General features: G+C 25.7%; 2 protein-coding genes across 16 annotated transcripts in view; both read left to right on the top strand.

Annotated features, from left to right (window-relative positions):
- LOC122511474 (zinc finger and SCAN domain-containing protein 2-like) overlaps nucleotides 1-24441 on the top strand; it is a 98067-nt gene that overhangs the window by 20852 nt on the left and 52774 nt on the right. The window contains exon 5 of one of the 15 annotated variants that reach the window (XM_043626718.1): nucleotides 23138-24430. The exons of 12 other annotated variants lie outside the window; for them this stretch is intronic. In XM_043626718.1, the coding sequence (XP_043482653.1) occupies nucleotides 23138-24377 (1240 nt within the window). In that variant the 3' untranslated portion in view covers nucleotides 24378-24430. Of the gene's footprint in view, nucleotides 1-5270; nucleotides 6502-16187; nucleotides 17626-23137; nucleotides 24431-24441 lie in introns of those variants that run through there. 2 more of the 15 variants (XM_043626720.1, XM_043626716.1) reach the window with 2 other exon arrangements.
- On the top strand, nucleotides 16324-21460 carry LOC122511478 (zinc finger protein 69 homolog). The gene is made up of 2 exons (XM_043626729.1): nucleotides 16324-16462; nucleotides 20269-21460. Exon 2 carries the CDS (start codon nucleotides 20294-20296, stop codon nucleotides 21272-21274), a length of 981 nt encoding a protein of 326 aa, XP_043482664.1. The 5' UTR covers nucleotides 16324-16462; nucleotides 20269-20293; the 3' UTR covers nucleotides 21275-21460.

The raw sequence follows: 24441 nt of genomic DNA on the forward strand, positions 1-24441 counted from the left end.
ATTAGACAAAATCCCTAATCAAGTAGGGAATATACGAAAATCTTTTCTACGTCACTTTTTTTAGAGACAGGAAATTTAACAAAATAATGCACTTTTTCGAGAAAAAATACTGTCTACAAGAAAGTTGAAAAAAAGAATTTTTATAGAAGATATTAAGAGAAGTTTTCATACTTTAATTGTTTATACAAAAGAAATGATTTTTTCTAATAATTCTATTTTTGTCTGTTGCAAATTGTTTTTTTAATAACGATTTTCAATATTTTATCAATTGAAGTAGTTTTTCTGAAAAGCATTTTCTAACAATTTTCTTTACAATGAAGGGGAATTTCTAAAATTTATTTATTTTTTTACTATTTTTTCTTAACTACTAATTAATAAACTTGAAATTCAAAAAGAAAATCACGTTCATTTTGAATAATAAAAAGCTATTTCTATATAATTCCAAATTAATTTACTAATTATAAAGTAAGAAAAATAATTCCACTTTTTGGGAAAAATTCAGAATTTCCCTTTATTTAAAAAAAAAATTTTTAGTAATCAAAACTTGTTAGAAATTGTAAAATAAATTTTAGAAATTAAAACTTGATAGCAAAAATAATTTTCAGAAATTGTAAAATAAATTTTAGTTATCAAAGCTTGATAGAAAAACATTTTTTAGAAAACTCATTTTACTAGAAGTCGCTTTTTTTTTAGAAAAAAAGAATTAGAAAATATTTTTTGGAAAAAAATGAACTTGTTACAAAAACATTTTTTAGAAAAACTGATTTTATTAGAAGTCGCTTTTCTTTTTTTAGAAAAAAAAAAGAATTAGAATATATTTTTTGGAAAAAATGAACTTGTTACAAAAACATAAGATATTAAAAATTTGTGAAAAATGTTTTCTATTATAATTTCTGTTAATACCAGTAAATTTCGAAAAGTAACTAATTTTTCTACTTTTTTCAAACTTATTGTTTCTTTTTTTTTTGAGAAAAATAGATTGTTGATAAATATGATTTATTATAATAGTTTCAGTAATATTGTTACGCTTCACAAACACTAGTATTAGTATTTTTTTTAATTTTTCATCTCTCGACATTTTAAATTTATTTAAATATCGCCAATTGTTAACAGAATTGTAGAATAAGAATTTCTCCCGTCCATTATTATTATTTCTGTTTTACATTTTTAAAAATGCCCGTCAGAATTAAGAATTTAATGATTAAATTTTTTTTTACAATTATAAATATAGACGAAATTTAAGTTATTTTTATATTATGAATATTATGTTTCAAATTTACACTATTAATATTTCTATTTCTGCAATTTAGATTTATTATATATAATTGTTTAGATTATTTTCTAAAGAAAATATTTTACATTTTAGTAAAAAAGAAATGTATAACGTATTCGAAAATTTTAACAAAACTAGTTGATTTCATTAAATATTCTTTCGTTACAATTTTTAAGTTACATTTTTTCTATATAGTGAATAATTATTTTTCATCATTAAAATTTCGAATAATTTAAGAGATAATTATTAAATAATTTTTTTCTAAAATGTATTGTTAATAATTTAATATAAAAATGGTAAAATTAAAAAAATTGTAAATTGTAAAATAGAAATGTAACAATGCATATATTATATATAAAAACACCGAGAATATAATGTCAGGGTTCAAATATAGCGATAGAAATATTTTTCTCACTCTGCTTGCAAGAATTTATATAAAAAAAAATGTATGGACCTCGTGCCTTATTTTCTGTTGTACGAATTCACTACAAAAAAAATGATGTTTCGTATGTTATTCAGATTTTTTGTAATAATTATATTTATAGATGTAAACGTGAAACGAAAAGAGAAAAGGAAGCTAATTATGAAAATTGTAATTTTGATCTCACTGAATTCGAATCTAAAATTCAAAATTCAAAATAGCGAATTTGAAACTTTGGAAAATTTATTTCTATTATTTTTTGTTTTAGATTCGTGTTCAGTTATTCAAATTCCTAGCTAATCAATTCGTATCGTAATTTTTATCGAAATAACTATTCAAAGCGGTTCGAATGAAATTTTGTGAAAGAATTTCAATATTTATTTAATTACATAAATATCTTCCTCAAGCGCACATTCCGTAAAATGATTTTTTTTAAAAAACAATTTTTCTAATCTACTAAAATTTTACAAAATTCGTTTTATATAGAAATAAGAATGAGATTTAGAAAAAAAATTATAAATACTCAAAAAGCAGGTCTTTTTAACTAAAAAAAATCTATAAACTGCAATTTTTTGCTTTTCTACATTCGATTTTATTAAATTCTTTTCTCAAAATTAATAAAATTTGTCAAACTAAAATTCTCACTTTAGATAAATTGTTTATTCAAATTCTTCTTGATATTCTCGTTTTATTAAGTTTCTAACATTTATATTGTTATCAAATTTTCTCATATAGAGCAGTATTTTTTATCTTAAATATTATAATATTTTTTTAAAGACTGAACATTCCTTTATTAAAAATTCACAAAACTATTTTTAAGTAAACTTTATAGAAAAGAAATCAAATTTTTTATCTTCAATGACATAGATTTTATAGATTAAAATTTTTTATACAATAAGAAAGTTGTTTTAAGTTTTTTAAAGCAAAAAAAACTACACAAGGAATTGTAAATCAAAAACGTAAATTTCTAATTAAGAGAATTTAGGAAATAGAATTTCGTATTGGAAATTGAAGAAAGAAGTAAAAATGTTAAAAAAAAGAAATAAAAATGAAAGAAAAAGAACTAAAATTGAAAAAAAAGAACTAAAAATATAAAGAAAATGAAAAAAAGCAATTGAACGAAAAAATAAAAGAGGAAACTTGGAAGCAGAAAAAAAGATAGTAATTTTTAATTTTTTTAACGACTGAAATGTAAAAATTTAATTTTTTCTAAAGATAATTACGCACATCTAATTGGCCTTAATTCTTTCTACACAAATATGCTAATATTTATATTTTATACTTGTAAAACAATAATAATCGTATTATTACTGTTGTATTAATTAATCCTAAGGATTTTTACAATATTTTTTTTCGCAAAATGTACATTCATAAAGTCAGTAGAAAACGTCCACTATTCTATATTTACAGAATTATAAAAGCAAAGCTTACCAAACGTACGTTTTAAGAAAATTATTTCACAATTGCTTCTACAATTTTGAAAGAAAAGAAAAATGAAAGTAAAGAAACATATTTTTTAAGACACCGTTTTTATGTCTAGAAATATTTTTTATTTTATACGTCGATTGTATATGTAAAATGAATTTTATTTAATAAAGCTTCTTTCTATATATTTGCAAATTTTTTCATTTTATATTACGTCCTCTCTGTATTTTTAAATAATTTAAATTTAATTTTAATTGCTAATAGATATTTTTATTTATTTATTAAATTTCGTTTATTTCTGAAATTAAAATTAAATTTTAATTAAAATTTAATTAACTAAATTTAATTAAATTAAATTTTGCTTGTTTGTTAAATATATTATTAAATTCTATTTCTTTGTTAAATATATTATTAAATTTTATTTGTTTATTAAATAGATTTACAATATTAAAGAAAAAAAAGCATAAAAGAATAAAATTTCCGGATTATAAAGTTTGATTTTATCAGTAAAACTCGATTTTAATTAATTTTAATATCTTTAATTTTATCAATTCGAATAATTCCACAAATTAGAAAATACGAGTAAATTCCTAACTTTTTAATCAATCTTTCTTTTTAAATATTTTCAATTTTAAAATTAATGTATTCAAGAAATCATCGAATTGTTGCAAAGAATTTTATCGAAAAATTTGATAATAATAGAATTCCTTCAAAAAATTTTGTTAAAATTTTCGAAAATTCTAATTAAATTCTTTTTGAAGAATTTCTTTGAATTTTTTTTAAATAATGGAGTTTTTATCAAATTTTAATTAAAAAATTTTAAATTAATTAAATTTTATGAACAATTTCTTTCAAGTTTTTAAAATAATCGTGTTTGTTAATAATTGATATTAAACATTTAATTATTGAGTTTTATTAAAATTTTAGAAAATAATTGAATTCTTTTGAAATATTTTATAACAAATTAAGAAAAAATTTAATTCCTTTGTTAAATTATTTTGAAAGTAATTCAATTTTTGTTAAGAATTTTACTATTTTAGAAAATAATTGAACTTTTTCGAAAAACATTAAAAATTTTTTTAAAAAATTGAATTCTTTTCTGAAATGTTATTAAAATTGTATTAAAAATAATTGAATTTTTGCAAATATTTTATTATTTAAAAAAATAATTTAACTGTTTCCAAGGATTTATTAAAATTTTAGGAAATAATTGAATAGTTTTGAAATTTTTTTTAATGAATTAGGAAAAAAAATTGAATTCTTTCGTGAAATTTTTTTTTAAAATAATTAAATTGTTTTTTAGAATTTTATGGAAATTTTTTAAAATAATTGAATTATTTGAAGGATTTATTAAAAATTTTTTAAATAATTGAATTCTTTTGTGAAAGAAATTATTTATTTTATTTTGAAAATAATTTAATTTTTTGCAAAGATTTTACTATTTAAAACAATAATTGAATTATTTTGAAGAATTTTTTTAATATTTTAGAAAATAATTGAATTCTTTTGAAATATTTATAAAGAATTGAATTTCCGTAACGAGTTTATTATTTAAAAAAAATTGCACTGTTTTGAAAAATTTATAAAAATTTTGGAATAATAATTGTATTCGTTCGTCAAATTTTATTAAAATTTTGTTTAAAAATAATTGAACATTTGCTAGTATTAATTAATTGGAACAAGAAATAATTAAATTTCGTTCATTTGAACGTTCAGAATTTTTTTGATTTATTACTTTTTAGATTAAATAAAATAAAAGAAAAATAAATTTAAACTTTACAGGAATAAATAATGAGGACGAGAATATTCTGGCTATTCTACAAAGGACGAAATTTATCGCATAAAAATTATATTCGAATTTAATGAAGTTTTCTGCATTTGTCACATTAATTGTGGATAGAGGAAAAAAATTAATGAAAAACACTTTCCCTGGCGGGGATAAAATTTAACTATCAGTTTTTTCCTTCTGAAAATTTTTCTCCAAATTTAAATCTTTACTAATTTTTTTTGATTAAATGAAATATTGATGTGATTATAACTAAGCGAACTAATTAATTGTCGCGAACTAATTAATTACTGATAAATTTAGATAAGTATTTTTTTTATCGTAGTTACGTGAAATTAATCCATTAAGACACCGTTTCATTCTAGGGATGGAACAGCAAAAAAAGAAGAAAGGCCACGGAGAGGACGAAAGAGAAAAAAAACAGCGAAGGAAAATAGAATCAAAATCGAACCGACAATTAAAAATGAAATCGAAATCGATTTTCTAGAAGTTAAATTGGAACCCAATGTAATCGTAGATCAACCAAAAAAGAAAAAATCGCGTAGAAAACAAATTCCAGTTGCGAGACGAACCAGAGCTCAAATGAAAATATTGGAAAATTCTCCCCCAAGTGAAAATGAGGAAGAAAGTTCAGAGGATGAGGAAATAACAAAAGAGGCTAAATGCAGTATTTGTGATGAGCAATTCAAAACTGCTAATGTACCCGAAAAACATTGGAAATCTCACGAGGCAACATATTTTCCAAATGGTGCAAACAATCCCGGATTTTTTGAATGCGATCAATGTGATAAGAAATTTTCCAAGCGATTTCAACTCGGTCGTCATAGAACTGCGCATAAATTGAATATCACCGAGATTTTAAAGCCAAAAAAAAAATATGAGAAACGTTGTCCCCTTTGTCACAAACGATTCCGATCACCTGAGACTTTTCAAAAACACATGGAAGAATCAAATCCGGATCATCGAGACGTAGAGTGTGATTATTGCAAAAAAATCTACAAATCAAGAAGAACATTGATAATGCACATAAAGCAACACGAGGAAAAATTAATTTGTCACATTTGTGGTGCTACGAGAGCTTCAGTTGGTTCAATGACAATGCACATAAGACGACACAATAAAGATTACAACGTATTTTGTGATCTTTGCAATAAAGGATTTTACCATAAGGCCGAACTTCGTCTACATTTATTTCACGGTCACACCGACAGGCTGGCAATTCGTCCTTTTATCTGTCAATTTTGCGGCAATAGTTATCGTTCCTCGGACTATTTAAAAATACACGTGAATTCCGTTCATCTCTACGCCAATGAATATAAACGTAAACGCTACAAATGTGAATTATGCAATTTTGACACTCATCTGTTGAAATGCCTGACGAATCACAAGAAAATGCACACCGGTGAAAATCTTATTCCCTGCAAATATTGCGACAAGTTAATCAATAAGACTTATATGACAATTCATATTCGTTCACACACTGGGGAAAAACCGTTTACTTGCACTATTTGCAATAAATCTTATATTGCAAAAAAAAATCTTGTTCGCCACCAACACAGAAATCACAACTACAAGACTTGAATTCAAAAATTTATTTAAAAATTTATTTTTCGTTAGGTAAATATTTTTGTTTTTTTTTTCTTTACAAGTTAAAAATTTATAGACGAGTAAAAATCCATTTTTTGTAATTCCGAGACGAAATTACGAATTTTAGAAATAAGAGATAATTTTTGATATTTATAAATAGGGTGTCTACTAACCGGGAAATCCGGGAAAAACAGGAAATAAACCGGAAATTTTTTCACCAAATTAAAAAAAATATTATTTTAATTTATTTTTCCAAAATCGCTTTTTATTTCAATTTATATAGATATTTGTACTGTTCTCTAAAATTTGAATTAGTTAAAAATAATTAATTTGATAGTAAAAAAAATTAGTCACTGATTATTCAGTCACAGATAAATTTAAAAAAAATGATCTAATTAATAGAAATTTTGTGAAATTCAACTGAAAACAATTTAATTTGTTATAGAATTTCATTAAAAACTTTAACTGATCGAATTTTCAAAGTATTTTATAATTTATTAATTGAATTTTATAAAATTTTTCAATTCTATTGTTTTTAAGATAATTGAATTTTTATAAAGAAATAATTGAAAATTCTTTACATTATATTTAAAAAAAATTCAATTCTTTTAAAGAATTTTATTTGAATTTTTCCGAAAATAATTAAGAGAAGTTAGTCACCGTAATTATAATTTTATTTTTTTTAATTTATTCGCAATATGTTCAATTATTTTCATAAATACTAAAACTCATTGCAAAATTTCAATTTTTTTTAATACAATTTTAACCGAATTCCTCGAAAACTAATTATTCTTGAAAATTTTATTAAAATTCTTCAAAATTTACTAAAATCTTTTGAATATTAAGAAAAAAAAATTCTTCACAAAAATTCAATTATTTTTAAAAATTTCCATAAAATTCTAAAAAACAATTTAATTATTTTAAAAAAAAATTTCACGAAAGAATTCAATTTTTTTTCCTAATTCATTAAAAAAAATTTCAAAACTATTCAATTATTTCCTGAAATTTTAATAAATCCTTGGAAATAGTTAAATTATTTTTTTAAATAATAAAATATTTGCAAAAATTCAATTATTTTTAATACAATTTTAATAACATTTCAGGAAAGAATTCAATTTCTTTTTAAATTTTTAATATTTTTCGCAAAAATTCAATTATTTTCTAAAATTTTAATAAATCCTTCGAATAATTCAATTATATTTATAAATTGTAAAATTCTTTTACCAAAAATTAAGTTACTTTCAAAATAATTTCACAAAGGAATTCAATTTTTTTCTTAATTTGTTATAAAATATTTCAAAAGAATTCAATTATTTTTCTAAATAGTAAAATCTTTGCAAAAATATCAATAATTTTAAAAATAAAAAAAATAATTTCTTTCATGAAAGAATTCAATTTTCTTCCTAATTTGATATAAAATTTTTCGAAAAAATTTAATTATTTAAAAAAATTTTAATAAATCCTTTAAAACAATTCGATTATTTTTTTAAATAGTAAAATTCTTCGCAAAAGTTCAATTCTTTTCAAAAAAAAAAAAAAAATTAACGAAAAAATTTAATTTTGTTCCTAATTTGTTAAAAATTTCAGGAGAGTAATTCTTAAAAATTTTATTAAAATTCTACGCAAACATTTAATTATTTTCATAAATAATAAAATTCTTTGGAAGGATTCAATTACTTTTATAAATAGTAAAATTCTTTGCAGAAATTGAATTATTATTAATATAATTTTAATAAAATTGAATTAATCAAATTTTTAATTATAATTATGAACAGACAAGATTTAATTCAATTATTTTCCAAGTTTTTAATTAAAATAAGTATTAAAAAAACAATATTTTTTAAAAATTTTTAAAAAACTCGTCAAAAGAATAGTTACTTATCTATAAAAACTCTAATAAAAATTGTTGAAGCCATTTGTATATTTATTTATGTTTACAATCAAATAAATTTAAATTTGATGAGAAAAAAATCCGGGAAAAATTAGGACAAAGCCGGAAAGTAGAAGACACCCTGAAAAACAAGAATTTCATCTTTTTTGGACTTGACTTCGGATAAAATCTGATAGATACAAAATCTGATGATTTTATCGTTTCCAGGTCCGTGGACGTTGCTGAGGATGAGACAATTGAATTATTTCCCAATGAACAATTAATCGATTGCAGTTTCGATGAATCGGACGAGATCCAAAGAAATTTCGACGTCAAAATGGAAAATTCTCCAATAGAAAAAATAATTGAGAATGAAATTAATTTTCGAAAAGAGAATGAAGAAGAGGAAGAGGAAGAGGAAAAGAAAGAGAAAAAAAGGACGAATTGTGAAAAATGTAACAAAACATTTGCCACCGCGGAAAAATTACACAAACATCAAATAAAAGCTCATCAAATCGAAAAACCCCATCAATGTAATTCCTGCGGGAAATCATTCAAAACTGCCGAATTTTTAAAAACTCATCGTAAGCAACACAATAAGCGTTTTGTTTGCGACGTTTGTGGAATATTAAAAGTATCCGGCTACGATTTACGTCTTCACAAAAAGAAGCACTACAAGGAATACATAACGTTCTGTGATATTTGCAAAAAAGGATTTTACACGAGTCAAACTTTAGAGAGGCATTTATTGACGCACACTGGGGAGAAGCCGTTTTTGTGCGATATTTGTAATACGTCATATGCGAGTGCAACTTATTTGAAGATACACATGAAATCGCATGGCGAACGGGAGAAGCATAAATGTAATATTTGCGATTTCGAGAGTCATTGGAAGGCTGCGTTAAAAGTGCATTTAAAAACGCATACGGGCGAAAATCAGATAAAATGTAAAATTTGCGATAAATTAGTGTCGAGTAAAAATTATCTTCAAAGTCATATTCGTATTCATTCCGGTGAGAAACCACATGTTTGTGAAATTTGCGGCAAAGCGTTTAGCGTGAGAAAATATTTAATTGTCCATCTTAGAACGCACACTGGCGAGAGACCGTATGAATGTAAAGTTTGTCAGAAGCGATTCACTCAACAGGGTTCATTAAATTCTCATATGAAATCACATCAAGAACGTAAATGAAAAAAAAAATTTTTTTACTTAAAGAACTTGAATCTTTAACTTGAACTTAATTCTAAATTGTTTTTTTTTTTTGTTGCCAATTGTAAATATTACGAAACTATTTTATAATTTTATTTTTTTTACAAGAAGGGTGTGTACCGATATTTCGAACTATTATTAAGAAAATAATTTAAATATACACTGAAATTATTAATTTTTTGTTTGGGAATTCAATGATCATTAAATAAGATAGGTCATAAATTTTTTACTTCATAAAGAAAATAATTTAAATATTCCATAAAATAATTTTGTTTTCTGAGAAATTCAATGGTCATGAAATTAAATTGGTCGTAAAATATTTTTCAAACTCGCATAAGTATGTTCAATTAATAAAAAAATTAAAAAACCGAGAAATAACTAAAAGACTCAAAAGCGAGCTCAAAAGTAACAAAAAATGACCTTTAAAAATTAATAAAACTAAAATTCAAAAAAGAAACGGGAAATAACTTTAAAAACCATAAATAAGGAAAAAAAACCAAATAATATTTTTGGAAAACTAAAAAAAGTTGTTAAAAATAAGTAAAAGAGAGGGAAAAAAATAAAGAAAAAGAAAATAAAAAGAACTTAACAGAAAACAATTTGAAAAACGAAAAATTTAGAAATTACGAAAAACAAAATCTTTAAAAAAGGAAAAGATTTTTAAAAAAAGGAAAAAAAATTATATCCTATAAAAAAACTTACGGATAAAAAAATATTTAGACACTTTTCAAATTCTTATTTTTCTCAAAAAATTGGGAGATTTTGAAATCCATGAATAATTTTGTAAAAAAATATGTTTTTGAAAGTACAAAAAAATTGTCAAAGGAAGAAATTGATTTTTACTATTTTTGAAGCATTTTTTTAAAAAATAAATGAAAATTCCTTAAAAAATACGATTATTATTCAATTTTTTTATTCGAAAATTCATTTGTTTAGGGTGGCCGCAAGTCAGGGAAAAACTGGAAATCAGGGAAAAGTCAGGGAATTTTTTAAAATTCTTTAAAAGTCAGGGAATTTTGATCGAAAGAAAACAACAAATTAAAAAACTTTGATACTTAAATGTCAATTCAGTTTTTTATTTAGACATTTTTGTAATATAGCTCATTATAATGGTGACGTCACATTTTTTATAAGTTTGGACCTTTTAACGGACATTTTAATGTAGAATATTAAATAATTCAAAAATTTGTTAGTCAGGGAAAATAAAAAATTAGTCAGGGAAAAATTAGGGAAAAGTCAGGGAATTTTGAAAATAAAATTTTGCGGCCGCCCTGTTTGTTTATTTTTATAAATAATTTCAAATCCTAATTTTCTGTTTATTTTTTATATATAAAAATTATGTTCTAAAATTAGAAAAATCAACAAAAATGTTTATTTTTACAATTTTTGAAGCATTTTTTTTTTGTAAAAAAAAAATTGAAAATGCTGAAAATACTATTATTATTTAATTTTTATTTGAAAATTAATTTCTTTATTTTTTAACTAATTTCAAATCATAATTTTTATATACAAAAAAATATTTTAAAAAATTAGTTTTTGACAAAAAAAATTTATTTTTACATTTTTTGAAGCATTTTTGGGGAAAAAAATTATTTTTTTCACTGAAAACACTAAAAATACCATTATTATTCAATTTTTTTATTTAAAAATTAATTTCTTTTATTTTTAAATTTGTTTAATTTTCTAACTAATTTTAGATCATAATTTGTTTTTGCCAACAAAAAATTTATTTTTACTATTTTTGAATTATTTTTTGGAAAAAAAAATTATTTTTAGACTGAAAATGCTGAAAAAAATACCATTGTTATTCAATTTTTTTTTATTTAAAAATTCATTTCTAATTTACTAATTTCACGTGGCAATTTTTTTTGTGAAGTCCAAAAAAAATATTTTCTATGAACTTAAGCGTGAATTTTAAAATCTACCAACTTTTCAGAAAAATAAAAATTCAAAAAGGGTCAAAATATTTACCGACCATGGAATTCCTCTCAAAAATTTCACCTTACAAATCATTTTATGGAATATTTAAATTATTTTCTTAATATAATTAAAAATATCGGTGGAAATTACAAATGAATAAAATAAAAGAAAATCCATTTAATTCATTTAATGACCAAAAAATAATTGCAAGAATGAAAAAGTAGATCTGAAATAAACACTATTTTATATAATTTTTTGTCTACGAAAATCTATTTTCTATTTAAAAAAAAATTGTTAAAAACATTCTGCAAAAGTGTGAAAAATTGAACGATTTATTTTTCATCGAAACATATTTATGTGAAACTTATTTTTGTTATTCTCTTAATTGTCATTTATCTAATTCTCTAAATATATTGTTGTAACAAATAATCATGTGTTATTTTAATATAGAAAAATCCTCTGAAATTTCTTTAGTTTTTCTTTGAGGTAAGTTTGAGAAATGAGACTTTTACATGTAAAATAAGAAAAAAATTAAAGTAACCACCTGTTAATTAATTTAGAACATTTTGTGAAGAGAAAATTAAAAATTTTTGTTTGAAAAGCTCGAGAAGAAGAAGCAATTTTTTTCTTTACAAAAAAATTAATTTTACCCCAAAACGATTAATTTAATATAAAAGAAGATTTCGACTTTAATACCGAAAGAGAATTTTAAAAAAGATAGTTTCGTTTAAAATTCGTTCGAAATTTTTTTTTTTTTTTAGGAATAAAATTGACAAAGTTTGGATTTTAAGAAAAAGATAATTTTTCGTTCGAATTTTTTTTTTAGGAATAAAATTGGCAAAGTCTGGATTATTGTATGAAAATTCCTTTTTTCAAGATTATGTTAAAATGAAAAAAAAGTAGCAACAAATTTGGATGATGAAGAAGAAGAATAAAGGACTGACCACGTTTTAAATTTTATTTGCAGATGGCACCGAAATTCAAAAATCTGGGATGAAAATTTACGCATCGCCAAATATGATTGTGATGAGAAAACGCTGGCAAACAATAATCAATTGAGCAATTGTTCAAATTTCAAGTCCTCGCCCAGGGAAGAAAAATCATTGAAATCAAATTCAAAACTACGATTAAAACTTGAAATCACGGATAAATCGAGGACGAAAAATTTCAATTCAGAAAAAAGTGTCTATCAATGTACAATATGTTCGAGAGAATTTAAAGCAAGAAATTTATTCGAGGGTCATATGATCGCTCACAGTGAGATTCGTCCATTTGAATGTGAACTCTGTGGAAAGTATTTCAAACGATCGAGTACATTATCAGTTCATCGGCGAATTCACACGCGCGAGAGAAATTTCATTTGCGACGTTTGTGGGCGAAGTTTCGTTCAGGCCTCACAATTGGCAACGCATCATCGCAGGCACTTTGAAAAATACACCAGACACTGTGAGATATGCAGTAAGGGATTTTTCACAAATTCCGAATTACATGGACATATGAATGTGAAACACGGCGCGAAGGAGCATGTTTGTCACGTGTGCGCAAAATCATTTCCCAATAATCACACATTGGTTCGTCATTTAAAAATTCACGATCCCAATTTTAAACCAGTGAAACATCAATGTGAATTTTGTGGTAAAACATTTGCCTATAAGAATTCGTTGGTTGTTCATGTGAAATCGCACACGGGCGAGAATAAATACGATTGTCATCTTTGTGGAAAATCTGTCTCGTCAAGGGGATCACTTCAGGATCATTTGCGATTGCACGGTGGGGAGAAATCGTTGATTTGCGATATTTGCGGCAAGGCCTTTCATAAACGAACAACACTCGTTGTACATAAAAGGACGCACACTGGCGAGAAACCATATACCTGTGATACTTGTGGAAAATCTTTCACTCAACATTCAACATTAGTTATACATAAACGTTATCATACCGGCCAACGACCTTATCACTGCAATAATTGTGACAAGTCTTTTGTCTCGAGAGCTTCACTCAATTCACACAATAAAGTTCATATTGCAAAACTCGATACTGCATAGCGATTAAAAGCAAAAAATTTGAATTTGCATTTATTTTAGAGAATATTTTTTATTCTATTACTTTCTCTACAAAAATTTAATATCAGGGATCACACTCCGCTTCTTTTTTTTTACCTAAGAAAATAGTCATTTTTTTTCAAGTCAGAAAAATGTTTACTTTGAAAAAATTCCTGTTTTTGGAATATGAAAATTATATATTAAATTTAAATTATATTTCTAATTATACTTATATTTATTATTATAAATTCAATTCTATATTTTACTAAAATACTAATTTTCAATAAATTTCAAATGTAAATTAATTTACATTTAATTTTTTTTACCTTAATTAATTTACAAAGTTTACAATGGTTTGTTCGATTTACTCTGAAAATAACGATTTTAAATAACAAATTTTACCGATTCCGGAGTTAATTAATAATATTTATTATAAGTTCAGTCTTCTTGGCCTGGAAGTAAACTTGATTTAAATTCCAGAGTTAATTTTTGTATAAAATTAATTTCAAAAATAATTATTTTATTCTATTTTTACAAAAGAAATTTCTGCAAAATTAATAGAATTCATTAATGGCAATTATTACTTTCATGGTGAATTCTACAACTTCTGAAGTTAATTTTTTCTGAATTTTACAAAAGAAATTTTCTTTTTGAAAACAGTAAAAAATAGTAAAATTCATATTTTTAGAGTAAATTTTACTATTTCTGAAGGAAATTTTTCCAATTTTTTTTTATTTAAAAATAATATCTTTGAAAATAATAAACGTTATTTAAAAAATAGTAAAATTCATAGCTATTAATAATTCTTATATTAAGAGTAAATTTTACTATTTTTAAAGTAAATTTTTTCTCGAAAAAAAATTATTTTCGAAAACAATAAAAGTTATTATGGAAAAAATAGAAAAAACTCATAGAAAAAAGAAAATTCTCTTCGAAAAAAAGTAAAAGTTATTGTAAAAATAACAATTTTTAATATCAAATTTAAAATTTCTCGAAGAGAATTTTACCAAATCCAAACTGTAAATTTTACTAATTTTTTTACTGTAATTTACTTTGCGTAGAGAAAAATTCATAGCTATTACAAATTTTTATTTTCTATTGCTGAAGTAAATTTTTCAAATTTTTATAAAAAAAAAATTGTCTTCGAAAACAGTAAAAGTTATTTGGTAAAAAATAGTAAAAAAAATTGTAATATTCTTATTTTTAGAGTAAATTTTCTATTTCTAAAATAAATTTTTCAAATTTTTATAAAGAAATTACCATTTGATTAAATTTTTCTATTTTTGATTCAAGTTTTTCAAATTTTTATATAGAAATTACCATTTAATTGAATTTTACTATTTTTGATTCAACCAAGTCCGAAGTAAATTCTACTAATTTTTTACTGCAATTTACTTCAGTTATTAATAAAAAAAAATCCACTTTAAAGTTGAAAACAAAAGCTTTTAACAAAAAATTTGATATTTATAATTTAGAAAAATTGCAGAAAACGGAAAAAAATATCTATAATTAATAGAAAAATTCCAACAACAAAAAAATTCGATTTAAAAAAGCTGTAAATAAGAGAAGTAAAAAGAAATCTTTAATATTACTTTTCTACTATAAAACAATTATTTTTTACCTAATTCAAAAAGTCCCTTCTTTTTAAAATTTTACCTCTTTTTCGATTTTGAAAATTAAAATCCCCTTGTTTACCATAAAATCACTCAAAAAAATTACTGTGATCCCTGTATTTTATCATAATAAAATTGAATATTTTATCTTTTCCAAACACAAATTATTAATCGACTATTATTTTTTACATATCTATTTATTTGAATTTCTATTTTAATGTCAAAAATAGAAATCTTTATTTTGTAAAATTTAAATATTCAAAATGAAAATATCGAATATCTACAGTGTATAAAAAATTGTGAAACATTTTTTATTACGTAGTTTTAAATCTCAAAGGGGGGTAATTAAATTACCTCATGTAATTTAGAAAGAAATAAAGAATTTTTTAATACGAAATACAAATTTCGCGTAAGTTGAAAATTTATTTCCGAGCATTTACAGTATTTACGATTCTTTAGCATAGAGAAAAATAATGCACATTTTTTTCTTATAGAAAATGATTTTCACAAAGGGGGAAATCGCAAAGGAAAATATCTCATTTTGCTATTTCCTTTGCGATTATTATTTTTTTTCTTCTGAAAGAAAATAATTCGCGAACAAAGCATTATTTTTTTGTGTAGTTTATTTTTTTTAATAGCACACATTTTTGGATGATAATAATAATTTAAAGAAATTGACCATCGACTCGTCGATTCTATGCCATTATTTTTCTCTGTGTTAATTTTGGAAAAAATGCTATATCGATATTTCTTTCATAAAATACGAATCAAAATTTTGATTCGTTTTTTTGTAAAAAATAGCGAATCAAAATGTTGCTTTGTATGAAAGAAAAAACGAATCAAAACTTTGCTTCGTGTTTTGTTTTAATTTAAACTGTAAAAAACGGGAAAAATTCCTTTTTGCAGGCAAAGAAAAAATTCAATTTTCTCAGGATAACGAGTCGATTGTCAAATGATGGAAAAATAAACAAAAAAAAAAACTATCGGAAAAGAAATTTAAGGGCACTGACTGATGTAGTCCTCGAATTTTCACATTTCAGATACAATCAGCTTTCCATTCCGGATGTGTATTGTGATAAGGAGTCGGCAAAGAAAGTCTTCAGTCCAAAAGCGAGCGGAAATGATGAGAGGCTGAAGGGTAATGATATCAAGAAGGAGGGCAACGATCTCGATATAGAGGAAGATGACTATGAGGAGGAGGAGGAGGAAGAAGAAGAGGACGAGGAGGAAGAGGAAATCGTCTTCAACTGTTCGAATTGCGCAATGTCCTTTGAATCTCAAAAGCAACTCGACAATCACGAGGAAGAGCATAAGGGTAAGCGAAAAAATACCTGTGCCCATTGTGGTCGTGTTTTTCGGACCTATGTAAATTTACGTAAACACATGAAGAAGCACACGAGTCGAAGAGGTCGAAAACCAGGTTCCAATAACGTAGGTCGACCGCCGCTGAAAGTAAAAGAGGAAAAGCACGACGAGGAATTCGTTTGTAAAACCTGCAACAAAATATTCCGACACAAGAGCAACTATCAAAAGCATCTTCTCCGTCACACTGTCGGCGATCTCACCTGCAAACATTGTCCGAAAAAATTCCGACTTTTCCGCGACCTCACGAGGCATGAGAAAACACATTTCTATCCCAGTTACATGTGCAAGGAGTGCGACTACGAGACAACAGTTCTCGCCGCCCTCAGTATTCACATGCTCCGCCACACCGACAAGGCCGATCTCCCCTTCAAGTGCACCGATTGCGATAAACATTTCCGCAAGGCAATCGATCTACAAGAACACTACAACATTCATTCCGGCGACAAACCCTTCATTTGTCAAATTTGCGGCAACGCCTTCTACCTCAGACGACAATTATCAGCTCATTGCCGTCGAATGCATCCCGAGATGAAAGCAAATAAAGTCACGAGTACAGCGTGCGATATTTGTGGTCGTGTTCTCGCCACAAAAAGATCTTTGTTCCGTCACAAGGAGAGTCATAATCCAACGAAACTCTATCTCTGCGATTATTGTGGGAAAAGTTTGAGCAGTGCCGAGCATCTCAAGAAACATCGACGTATTCACACCGGTGAAAAGCCGTATGTCTGCGATATTTGCGGAAAGGGCTTCACCGACTCGGAAAATCTTCGAATGCACCGAAGAGTACACACCGGTGAGAAACCCTATAAATGCGATCAGTGTCCAAAGGCATTCAGTCAGAGGTCAACACTCACTATTCATCGACGTGGACACACCGGTGAACGACCATACGTCTGTCAAATTTGTCATCGCGGCTTCTCCTGTCAGGGAAATCTCACCGCTCATCAAAAGTCAACCTGTGTTTAATTTTTCCGTCTCTCTTTTTCACAATCCCGTAAAAACAAATTTAAAATTTTCTACCCTGAAAAAAAAAAATAGAAACTAAATAGGAAAAAAAACTAAATTGAAAAATAAAATTAGTTAAATAATCTTTAACGTCCGAGATCCTTTATAAATTAAGGCAAATTAAACGAAAACATTTGGACAATGAATAAAATATTTATTTACTGGAGTAAATAAATATCCGAATGTTTTCGTTTAATTTGCCTTAATTTGAAAAATAAAACTAAATTGAAAAATAAAAGTAAATAGAAAAATAAAACTAAAATAGAAAAAATAGAAACTAAAAAACAAATTTCTACTCGAAGCCACTTTACTTCCAAATTACTCAAAGTAATTGGAAAAAGAAGAATAAAAAAACAAATTCCTGACCGAATAAAAAAAATAATTCTATTTTTTCTGTAATTACAATTTAAAAAAAAATTTTGTATTGTTCGCAAAAATTTTTTTTTCTCGTTAAATTGAAGTTTCCCATTTTCGTTATCAAGTGATTTAGACAATGATGAGAGTTTAGATTAAAAAAGAGAGAGAGTGATGTTAACGCGTAAATGATATTAAATTTAAGCATAATTGATTAATCGAACGATTAATTTATTAGTTACACGTGGAAGTTTCGTTATTAAGAATTTTAGAGCGCACTCGTACAATTGTTGCCTATGTATTTGGTGCATGACCTTTCAGAATAAATAGATTTTTATATATTTGACGAATTGTTATCTAACGCGGTATAAATTTTTTTTTTTTTTTGTTCAAAAACCTTGTTTTTAGTTGGAATAAAAATTTGGAAAATTTATTTTTGAAAATAGGAGAGAGTTTTGGGGACGAAATTTTTAACTGTATATCGAGAAAGTGATTTAAATCGAAAAAAAATAATTTTTATAATTTTTTAGAGGAATTCAATGTTTAGAAAATATTTATTTCCTTTTTGAAGTTTTTTTTTCTTTAAAAATTAGCAAATTTTGCGATCCATGTGAATTTTGTGGAGAATATTTTTTTGGACTTCACAGAAAAATTGCCGAGTGAAAAAATTGATTTTTACAATTTTTGAAGCAATTTTGAAAAAAAACTAAAAATAAAAAATTTTTATTCAATTTTTTTCTTTGAAAATTCATTTTTGTTCATTTTTCTACCTAATTTCAGATGATTTTTTTATTTTTTATATATAAAAATTATGGTCTGAAATTAGTTAGAAAAATAAACAAAAATTTCTACTCAATAATACTTAAAAAAAAAATTTAATAATTTTATGGAATAGTATTTAAATTACTTTCTTGATAAAGTTAAAAATATTCGTTGTACTCTCCCTTTAAAACCAATTTTCTGAATTTTTCCTTTTTCGTAAATTATTTACATTATTTTAATTTTTTTTTCAATTTTTCTTCCTTGAAAAATTCAAATTTTTTTCAAAAGTATTCTCTTTTTGAAAAAAAATTCAAATTTTCTCGAAAGAAGTCTTTTTTTAAAAGAATTGAATTATTATTTAAAAGAAATTTTAATGTTTCCGCATAATTATTATATTTCTTGCCTAATTAAAGATAATTTATTAATATAAGAAAAAAAATGTTTACAATTTTTATTTGAAAAAATTTGGTAATTTTTTCATTTACACGGAAAGAAAATAAATATTAAATTACAAAGTTTTTTACAATTTGTGGGAAAAATGCAAAAATACCGAAATTTTGATTTAAAAAAATTTTATAAATACTCGTTACGAAATTTAATTAAAAAAAAAAAAATTAAAATCATTCCATATTTTTATCTCAATATATTTCAATTTTTCCCCCTTGAATTTTTTTTAGAAATAATTCTTTTTTCAAAAGAATCGAAATATTAAAAGGAACTTTAACTTTTCCTTTTTAATATAATTGCTAAATTTAATTTTTTTCTTAATTCTGTATAAAAAAATTTCTAATTTTCTCAAATTGTAAAATAATTTTTTAATACAATTTTTATTTTCTCTCCGTGTAAGAATTGAAGTTTCCAAAAATATTTTTTATATGATCGACAATTTTATTTCAAAAAGTTTTATTCGAAATTAAATTCCTCAAAAAAAAAAAACACACACACAAAATGATTATTAAATCACAACCTAGTCGGCCTGAATATTGTTAAAAATGATTTTTTTTATTACTCTCTAAATGTAAGTTTTGTCTTGAATTTTTCATTAAATGCTCACACGTTTATGGTTATTGCATATTTTCGAGGCTGTGTATTTTGTATAAAATAATTTTGTATTATCATTCCTTAAGAATTTATTAATTTACCTCGTTATTAATCGAAAAACTACACTATATTCTGGTTTTTAAATGAAAATTTACTTTTGTAGAAAATCAATTTATATAAAATATTATTGTGCTTCCCGAATAAATAATATTTCAATATTAATAATTGCGTTCTTTTCGTCTTTACCTGCGAAAAATCAAAATCTCAATTACGTTACAAAAAAGAAGTCTTTAAGACTTCTTTAGAAAATTTTTTAGAAAATTTCTAAAATAATTTCTTTTATTTCTCAATATTAATTTTTAACAAATATATTTTTGTTTCAGAGCTTAAAAATGTTTTTATTAATTTCTCCTTTTTTTTGCTAAAGAAAGGGAAAAGGGAATTTATTGAATTTTTTTTGCAATTTGTCACAGATTTATGTCTTCTTAAATTATTACTGCGAGTTCGAGAAAAAAAAACAAAAAAAGTTCCGAAATTTCCTTTAAAAAAAATATCGAGAAATTACATTCACTGACTATACTGTCCGTGTTTCAGAAGAAGAACCGGAAATGGCACGAAGATGAGACGAAAACCAAGGAGAGAATTTAAAGAGACATTTTTTAATGCGACGAGTGATGAAAATATTGACATTGACGTGAAAATTGAAACTGTCTATCATGGATTTGACGATAAGGTTATTTATTCAAAGAGCGAACCGGACGTCGATCAAGTGCTTGACAATCTTCGAAATACTTGTCCATTTTGTGAGAAACGATTCAAGGATGAGGCGAAAGTTGAGAGGCACGTGAGGGCAGTTCACAAAAGACCTTATAAATGTGACTTGTGCCGGAGATCGTATTTCACCGCCCGAGTTCTTGAGGAGCATCGAAAAACGCACAGCAGTGATTTTTTCTTCGAATGTTCAATTTGTCATCTAAAATATAAACGCGAGGAAGGACTTAAGCAGCATCACATTCGCGTTCACAGTGAGACTGAGGCAAAATTCATGTGCGATCATTGTGGCAAGAGGTACAAATTAAAACTGGATCTTTTGCTTCACATCGGCAGAACGCACATGTGTAATATTCAAATTTGTCGATTTTGCGGCAAGGCTGTGAAGGATGTCAAGGGACACGAGTGGCGACATCAAAAACGTTCACGAAAATCGAATATGGATTACGTTTGTCATTTGTGCTTTAAAAAATTTCGCAGTAAAACAAAACTCGACAATCATTTATTGATGCACAAGGAGCGATACACTTGTCAGGAATGTGGTCTCGAATTATCGGGACCCAGTCAATTGATGAATCACAAACTCAAACATAAACCGGGAATGACTTGCAGAGTGTGCGCTAAGGTTTTTATTTCGAGGAGTAATTTTTATCAACACGTCCTTACGCACGCCGGTATCAGGCCTTATAAATGTGACGTTTGCAATGAGGATTTCACTCAACGTTCGAGTCTTCTTAGGCACAGAAAAAATCATCCTGGACCACTTCCACCTCTTCTCACACCGACGCCAATCGCCGATCTCGCAAGAAACGTTTTACAAAAACTCTAAAATCTTTTTTTCTTTCTTCTCGTTTCTCGATTTTCAATTTTTTTTTGTTCTGTAAAAAATTCCCAAGGCTGAAATTTATTTATGTAAAAATTGTTTTACACCTTTCGCTACTTTACGAAAGCGAATAACTGACTTCAAATACGATCGATAAAGTGAAATAAAAGTACAATAAAATATTCTCAATATCAAATTCTTGCATTTTTCTCATTATCCCGAGATAACAATTATTTTCAGCCAAAAAATATACAAATCGAGGGAAATTCAATCGAAATTCAAAATTTCGTTTATAAGAAATTTTTTTTAGCTTATTTTCATTTCAAAAATAATTTTTCCCTCCACGCCCTCAGAAAAGAAAGGAAATAAATAATGATGAATAATTGGAATTCCCCTCAGTGTCAATTATTTTTTCTACTTAATAAATTTAACATTATTCTTATTTTTCCAGAAATGGTGGAATGGATAGTCATGAGATAAGTCTAGTTATAGAAGATGATTTTCAACGTCGTATCAAAAATGAAGAATCAAAATTTCAAAATGAATACAAACTGTTTTTAGCAAACAAACACGCTGTTAAATATTTCGACTGTGATTTAAAAAAAAAGAAGAGCAAACTCACCAAAAACGATTGCTTTTTTTGCGATGAAATTTACAATTCCGAACTTGAATTTAAAGCACATTTAATGCCAGTGAAGAAAAGGCGTAAAAAATACAAACATCTGGAGTGTGATTTTTGTAATATAATATTCATCACAAAATGTGGGCTAAGAAATCATTCGGTATTTCATCACAAAATTTTATGCCATCTACGTTGTCATAAATGTGATGGACATTTTAGAAAAACTCGTCATTTCCTTCGTCATATGGAAGTGTGTAGTGGACGGAAATTTTCGACAACGCCAAAATTCGAAGCAGAAGCAGAACGAAATATTTGCTCTCAGTGTCGAAAAAGTTTCACGACAAAGAAACTTTTAAATGTTCACGAGAATGAACACAAAAAATTTCAATGTAAAAATTGTAAGAAGAAATTTTTAACTAGAATCTTGCTGCGAGAACATGCTTGTTCTAAAAAACGAGATGTCACGAAATTTCCATGTCCAAAATGTAAGAAGAATTTCGTCTCCAAAGCCTATCTTATAAAGCACATTTTCAGTGACCATTAAACAAAGTAAACTATTTATGAGAAAAATATTGTAATTTAATAGAATTTTTCGAGAAAATATATTTCTTATTTTTGTACGATAAATATTTTTTGTTTCTTTTAATTATGTCAATAGAAAAATTATAAAGCAACAGTTTTTTTTAAAAAAGAATTTTTTTTTTTTAATTTTTCAAAGAATTTGTCAACGAATTGGTCGAAGAATTTGTCAAAGAATTGGTCGAAGAATTTGTCAAAGAATTTTTTAACTAAAAGAAATATTTCCGCAAAACGTGAATAATAATCAAAATTAAATATTATTTATTAGCTTTTCGTAAATTGTTCCAAATTTCACTAGCTTCAAGAAAAAGGCAATGAAACTAAAAGGTAAATATCAAAACTTTTTTTTAAATCGATTTTTAAAAAAGTATTCTTTTCACTGACTAAATCCTTTTGTTTCAGGAAAAAACACTTCTTCATTGATTTGAAAATCGAAAAACTGTCAATAAAAAAAATAAGATCAATAATTTGTCTTATTTTTCCCCTATTTGGAAAATATTCTTCCAAAAACCCGAAATTTGGGAAAAATTTGAAAATTTCTCAAGCTAACAGTGAAACTACCAAAGTTTAAATATTAAGAATTAAGAACGAAATTTTTGTTAGATTACTATGCGAGAATTTTGTAAAAATTAAGAACTGATTTTATGATATTTTCTCTTAATTTTTAGATGCTATCTACTAGAGCGACTGAAGACGGAAAAAAATGCCGAATATTTTGAAAATTCAAAGAAATCAGAACCGATGGTGAGAATCAAAGAGGAAAATCTTCCGGAAAAGGGACAATGGGAGAAAATAAATCGAAATTTACCTGTTTTTGTCGAAATTCCTCTGAAGGAAGAACACTTTGAGATTTATCTGCACGAAAATTTTGTTGATGAAGAATATCAATCAAATGATAAATTAAATTTACATTTAAAAGAAGAAGAAGAAGAAGAAGAAGAAGTTTTGGATGGGGAAATTTCGGAAAAGGAAGATGAGGAAAAAGCGGAACAGAACTTGAAGAAAAGCAGTGAAGCAAGAAAGGAAAAGAAGAAGGAAAATTTACCCGTAAAAACAAAAAGAATGAGGCAATTTTTCACCTGTGAATTCTGCAAACGCACTTTTGATCGTAAGAGCAGATTTACAAATCACATGTTCACGCACACAAGTCATCAACCTCATAAATGTTCCGTTTGCTCGAAAAAATTCAAAAGCGTCAAATATCTGCAGAAGCACATGGAAGTTCACGATTTGCCGGACACATCGCACAGTTGCGATCTCTGCGACTATAAAACGCGAAGAAAAGCCTATCTCAAGTCGCACTACATTCGCCGTCACACTCAAGAATATAATTACTCCTGTGAACATTGCGAAAAACAATTTAAATTAAGAGCCGATTACACTTGTCACATAAAGACTCACGAAGAAGGAATTTTTATGTGCGAAATTTGCGGCAAAACTTTTCCAAACCGAACTTCACTCTACTTTCACATGAAGCGAAATCATCACGCCACTGTCAAGGACTTCGAGTGCGAAATTTGCCACAAAAAATTCGCCAACCAAACAAATTTAAACAATCACGTTCAATTGCACGACCTAAAGTTTATTTGCGACCACTGTGGCATGGAATTCGGAAATAGAAACAATTTAGCAAAACATCTTCACACACATTCCAATGAAAAGTCCTACACCTGCAATATTTGCTCCAAGACATTCCGCCAAGAGAGTTCGCAAAAACTTCACCTCCTCTCTCACGCCGGCACAAGACCCTACAAATGCGACATTTGCGGACAAGCTTTCACCCAAAGAACCCCAATGATGATTCACAGACGGAAGAAACACGCCGACGTTCATTCCCGACCACCCTCGATAAACATCAACAATCTTCTTCTCAAAGTTCAGGAAAAAATTATTAACGACTCGAAATAATTTTTGTACAATTGCCTTTTGTAGTTGGAAATAAAAAAAATTTCAAACAAATACTTTTTTCTTT

The sequence above is a fragment of the Leptopilina heterotoma genome, unplaced genomic scaffold, assembly GCF_015476425.1.
Source record: "Leptopilina heterotoma isolate Lh14 unplaced genomic scaffold, ASM1547642v1 Lhet_83, whole genome shotgun sequence".
Taxonomy (NCBI): Eukaryota; Metazoa; Arthropoda; class Insecta; order Hymenoptera; family Figitidae; genus Leptopilina; species Leptopilina heterotoma.

Coding starts and splice junctions, on each gene's coding strand:
- LOC122511478 (XM_043626729.1), top strand. CDS start 20,294: ATGAGACGAAAACCAAGGAGAGAATTTAAAGAGACATTTTTTAATGCG.